This window comes from Gavialis gangeticus, unplaced genomic scaffold (assembly GCF_001723915.1).
Source record: "Gavialis gangeticus isolate Ggan-Ray unplaced genomic scaffold, GavGan_comp1, whole genome shotgun sequence".
Taxonomy (NCBI): domain Eukaryota; kingdom Metazoa; phylum Chordata; order Crocodylia; family Gavialidae; genus Gavialis; species Gavialis gangeticus.
Genome location: NW_017728984.1, coordinates 499,246 through 505,023, shown reverse-complemented (window position 1 = coordinate 505,023; position 5,778 = coordinate 499,246). Strand labels below are relative to the sequence as shown.

The window sequence follows — 5,778 nt, the reverse complement described above, 5'->3', positions numbered from 1 at the left end:
TCAGCTCTCAAGGGCATAGAAGAGGATTATAACTATGAAAGGATTATTTAGGACAAATTCTTCAGGACAGATACCAGACTGCAGTAAAGCACTTCATACAATGCCATGTGAGAAATGAGTTACACTGGAGACAAAGGCGACTACCACAAACTTGCAAGGTGAGAAAGAAATGATGGACTGAAGAACAAGCATCAGGCTGGAATGGTAGTTCCTAATGGAGTTTCTTGGTTGCGGGACTGACCTTGAGTAATGTTTTCATTAATGACCTTGAAGTAGAAAGGAAGAGCATACTAATGGAAACTACTGATGACACTGTCAATACAGAAGCTCAGAATCACATCCAGAACTGGCTAGTTTTGAGGACCAGGATAAGAAAAATGAAGTGAAACTTAGCAACATAAAATGCATGAATTCCTGCTATCAACCAGAAGCTCATCAGCTGGGAAAAGAGGAAGGCAGCCCTGAGTATTCCCACTGATCACAGGATGGTCTGAGCCATCAAAACAATGTAGCTGTGAAATAGGCAAACACAGTCCTAGGTTGCAAGTGATTTTCATTACAGACCAGGCATATTAGTACAAGGCAGGGGTGAGCCCTCATCTAGAATACTGTGCGCACTTCTGATCAGCAATACTCAAAAGAGGAATTCAGACTGAAAAATGTGCGGGGGAGGGCTATGGACAAGATCTTGGAAGAAGAGAGAAAAATCTTGGCTTGTTCAGCCTAGCCAAACAAAGAGAGAGGGAGTGCAACTGCTCTATGTAAATACATCAGGGGGCTCTCACCCGGGAGAGAGAAGAGTTATTTCAACAATATTGGTACAAAAACAAATGGGTATAAACTAGCCATGAAGAAGTTTAGGCTTGAAGCAGCTGTCTAGTCATCAGAGGAGTGAGGTTCTGGAATGCACCCCACCTCAACAAGAACAGAAGGAAGCACAAAAAAGAGAGATTGTTTTTAGCATACAGATTGAGCAGCTTATGAATGGAGTTGACGCTATGGTTGCTTGTGATAGCAAGGGACTCGAGTCAGTGACCCAGGAGGCCCTGCCTTCCGCTGTCACCATGCATTTACACAGTGCCTGATAGAATGAGACCCTTAGCAATGATATGGAACAAATCAAATAAAGTAAAAACCTAAATTTTCTTCACCCACTGTAACATAACAGACTAGAATGCATTAAAACCACCACCTTCCCCTCGTCATCTCCAATCTACTTCCCTTTTAACTGGAGAGCTGCAAGCAAAATATTTGATGCTAGCTCGGTTTCACCTTTCTAAAACGTTAACCTTCCCTGCATTCTCCAAGGAGAGGAGACTATAACAAAACACTCCCCTTAAATTCCAATCTCAGATTCTTATTGCATAAAACATTAATACCAGAGTTAAAGATTCTGAAGGAAATATCCTAGACATAACTGCTCTCTAAACAAAACATGAGAATGTGTGGTGCTGCGTCTGTCAAACAAATGCCTCCCTTGAGATCTACTTAAACAATTCTGTGCTATAATTACATTCATCAGGTACAGTGCATCTGCTCAGAGAAGTTCAATGATGCCTAACTGTTTGTCAAAAACTCCAGTGAAGCTAAGCTGTGCATCCAGGCAATGAATGTTAGGCTTTTATTTTTTTTTAAGAAACTTTATAATTTTGTTATGCTCAGGCTTGGATCTTTTCAAATCAACGGTATCAGTATACCATCTCACCTTTTTGGAGCAAGTAAAACACAGAAAGCCTACATAAAATATACATTAGTGTGGATGTTCCCTGTGACCTTTCTGGGGAATAGTGTTTATCAAGGACAGACGGGGGTGATGGCAGAAAGATTTTTTTTTGATCATGGCATTTCATTCTGCCAAGACAAAAATACAATGATAATAAAAGTGATGAATGAATGAATCCCTAATGGACTTTATCAAGAACACAGCAGGACGTTTACATGAAATAAGTTTTAATCACATCTCTAGCATCCTCAGGCACCACAAAGGAAAAAAGATTGTTAAACATAAAAATTATCTGACTTTAGTCTCCAGGGCTGTCAATCTTGCGCTTACTACAAAAAAAATTTTTTTAAATCACTTTAAAAATAAAAATTACTTCTGCATCTTAGACAGAACAAGATTAAAATGTCTTTTTCTATAACCTTATCAGATGATGAAGACTTGCTGTGTCTAAGATAAAGAAGGGCACCCAAGCAAAGTTATAAAGATGACATTAATTTGTTCAGGATGTTATTTTGGCTTCTAGGGGAAGATAAGCGAAGCGCGGGACTTCTACTAACAGAAAGCCTAGTCAGGTAGGTAAACACCACTTAATAGATAACACCACCCAAGAGAACTTTTCCCTCTAAAATTTAATAATCTTCTCTCACTCAGGTTCAAGTTTAGGAACAACTGCTTTGTATTGTGCCAAAGGCACTGCTGTTCTACATTGTTGATCAGAAAACGTAGGAATTCTGTGGTACAAATGTGCCAGCTGTCGGTTACCAGGGACTGAGATTTCCCTCTCCCCAGGCAGAGGAGTCAGCACAAACCTTCAGCTCCCCATCCCCAAGCCATGGAAGGGGCAAGACTGGTCTAACACACTGCTTTAGTTGCCCTTAAGCCCTAGATGGAAGACCATTTTTCTGCTGATCCTTTTCACTTGGGTACATTTCACCTTAAGAGACTGAATTGATGAGGAGCTCCTCGTTTAAGAAATGACTAGTTGCAGCTCAGTTGTAGCATTCCAAGCTATTCAGATTTTAAAGAATTCTCAACTGTCTGCATAACTCCAATGAGCGTTTGGGTTCAACACTCAGATTCCAGAGTTCAAACCAGCTACTGCATTGCCCCTGGTTACACCTATTTAGCTTGACTGACTTAACATACATTTCCCTGACAAGACGCCAGCATTCATGGCAATTAATTCAGCATCTCTTTCAAAGGCTATTGGGCACCATCTGCTGGTGAGTACCCAGGCAAACTGCTACTCAAAGGCTTGTTGTTCAGTGGGGTGATTTCCTCATCAAAGGCTTTCAAATTTTGAGTGACATTTTTTTTTTCATTAGACACTGGATCCAGGTAGCTGCCAGACATTTTTCCTCACCCTTATTTCTGAACCCTTAGAAGCAACAAGCAACTTTAATGTAACACTATATGGTAATAAGTGCTCTGCAACTTCAAAGCACTTTACAGAATATTAACTCATTTTCATAACAAGTCAAGACTGACTGCTACAGATTGGAACACAGGCTATGGTGCAAAGTCAGGAGACTGACAAATTTCACCACAGATCCTCTGACCCTTGCACCAAACTCAAGGAAGAGAGCCAACAGTAAATCAGAATTAGAACTCTGCCCACAAGGCCCAAATTAACTGATCAGAAAACAGGACAGTTAGAAACTATTGCTGGCACTGCAAAGGAAGACGTATCTTGTGATGGGTCCCATATACAGCAGGAAAGGCATGCAATTCCCTCACTCCCAAGCCAGGCAAAAGACCACGGCACGTTGAAGAAATGTACTTGAATATCTGTGCACAAGATGTTTATACCTGGGGTCCAGTCCCAGGCAGAGATTCATGAAAATTTACAGTAACTGCCACCAGGACAAACAGGCAAATAAATATTAAACAAAAAAGGAAGATGTTTAAGGAGAACTTGTTTTAGCATCAAATAATTGCTTTATTTTTTAATATAAAAATATACATTTACAAAGAAAATACAAACAAGCCTCTGACACAACATTACAAGAACACAAAGGGGGAAACTGGCATGAGGATGGAAGGGGGAGGGAGGGTCCTATTCCTGGGTCATTGAGTCATGATCAGCAAATCATGCAGCAAAAGCGTTTCTCCAAGTGGCTGTGCTACACGAAAGTCCATGTTCAAACCACTTGCCTCAAAAAACTTTGCCTTAGAGAGTTCAGGCCAATAAGCCACTTATCTCTGTGCTCATTTTTGGCCTTAACATTACTTTCCCTTACAATAACATCAATCTGCCTCCTGCTTTTACTTGCCATTTATAAGCTCCAGTGCCTCATCTTTGGTCCGTGTGATCTTTTCCTGCCTCCACGATGAGGGCCTTCTGGACTGGTTGTGTTTCACCAAAAGATGTGAACAGCGCACTTTGGCCGGCTCCCCCTGGCCATTTTTCCCACCTCCACTGGGGCGCTCCCATTGGCTGGCATTCGTAATATGGTTGAAGTAATACACGCGGCCTAGAAACAAAAGGGAAAAGAAAACCAGGTCTTTAGAAGATCTACAGCAATAGCCTCTTGTTTATCCCAGCAAATAAATTCTTGATTTCTGCAGATGGGTGAAAATGTGGATGTCAGCTCACTGCAGAATCAATGCAGGGGCTGGGAATACTCAACATCCCCATAATAACAGGCTGTCTCAGCATAACAGATTTCAGTCTATTAGAACTCTCTACCAAGGGTTTCTAGTGAGAGACAAAGATGCCCTGAGCAAAGCAGCTGTTCCACTCAAAAACCAGACTCTTCACACCATCTCCCTTTCCAAAGTTGGGCAAGTCATTTTTACTTCAGTGAAAGTGGGATCAGGGTCTATGTCAAAACTCTTGAAACCTTCCCAAAATAACACTTTGCAGCTTAAGTGCTGGCTGGCTCATTTGTAAAGCACTGATTATTCTTATGGAAGCAGCGAGTGCCTGCAGCTTTCCTGAGTCACATGACACCAACACATCTTCAGAAGCAGCACAGCGACATAGTGGAACTCTGCCCATTTTACCCCTGCAGCGAAGGTGAACGGTGCCGAGTTTCTGACACGGGGGGATTGTGTTTCACTCCAATCTAGCTTGCAACCGAGAGCATAAAGTATGGCAAAAATCCCTGTCTATTTAGACTGGGTTTTTGGTTGTAGCTGTGTTGGTCTAAGGTCATAGACAGGCAAGGTTCTTTGAGTAAATGTGGTATCTTTCATAATAAAAGATATCGCATCTACTCAAAGAACCTTGCCTGCTTATCTATTTAGACACATTTAGGGGGTAACAGTATCCTAGTAAATAGATCCTTCAGTTAACAGCACGCAGTTTTCAAAGCAGCAATCACCCCTAACTATGCTGGATGTTATACTAACAAGGGACCCCTGAACTGACCTTTGCAGGCTGGAACTGAAGAAAAACAAAACAAGTCAGGCCCTTCTTTATCAGGAAAGGGCAGGCTTTCCCAGAAGCAGCCAAGAGTTTGGGGACACTGGTCTGAGGTCAAGACAACTAAAGCAGTGTCCCAGCACTGCTGGAGCACCAGCTGTAAAGGGTCCCCAACCCGCAGGACAAGGGCCACTCATTCACATGTTGGCAGGAGCTCATGATCCTGACTAAACAAATTGTGGGCACTTCTGGCATCCCACGGACCTCTGGGGCACCGCAATCACTGGACAGAAACCCCAACAACGACCAGGTCCCTGTACACCCGGGGGGGAGCAAAAAGCAATTCTAGTCTCACCGCAACAGTGACAAACCTCTGCTTGGCAGGGGAGGGGCCTGGACCCCGCCGGGCTCCCAAAGGGGCTCCGGGATCAGCGCTCTCTTTCCAAAGCCGCCCCCCGCCCCCATGCTCGGGGCCCCACGACATGCCCCGGCCATGACAAATGCCCCTGCCCAGAACCTCTTCCCCCGCCCCTCCCCCCCACAAGGCGAGGGAAGGAGCGAAGCACCGCGGGTCCGGGCCCTGTCGGGGCCACGAAGGACAGCCCCATCAGGAGCGGCGCGGCCCGGCCCGGCCCGGCCCGGCAGCCCGACCCCGGCTCGCCCCCCCAAGCCCCGCAAGGGCCCAGGC

The 5,778-nt window shown here is 44.2% G+C and overlaps 1 protein-coding gene across 1 annotated transcript in view; it reads right to left on the bottom strand.

The window, feature by feature from the left end:
- PIN1 (peptidylprolyl cis/trans isomerase, NIMA-interacting 1) overlaps nt 1–4,258 on the bottom strand; it is a gene marked incomplete at its 5' end in the record, with an annotated part of 24,359 nt that extends 20,101 nt beyond the window's left edge. Inside the window, one exon of the mRNA XM_019513636.1 lies at nt 3,997–4,258. Coding sequence (XP_019369181.1) covers nt 3,997–4,258 — 262 coding nt within the window. The remainder of the gene's footprint in view (nt 1–3,996) is intronic.
- Nucleotides 4,259–5,778: the final 1,520 nt, after the last annotated feature.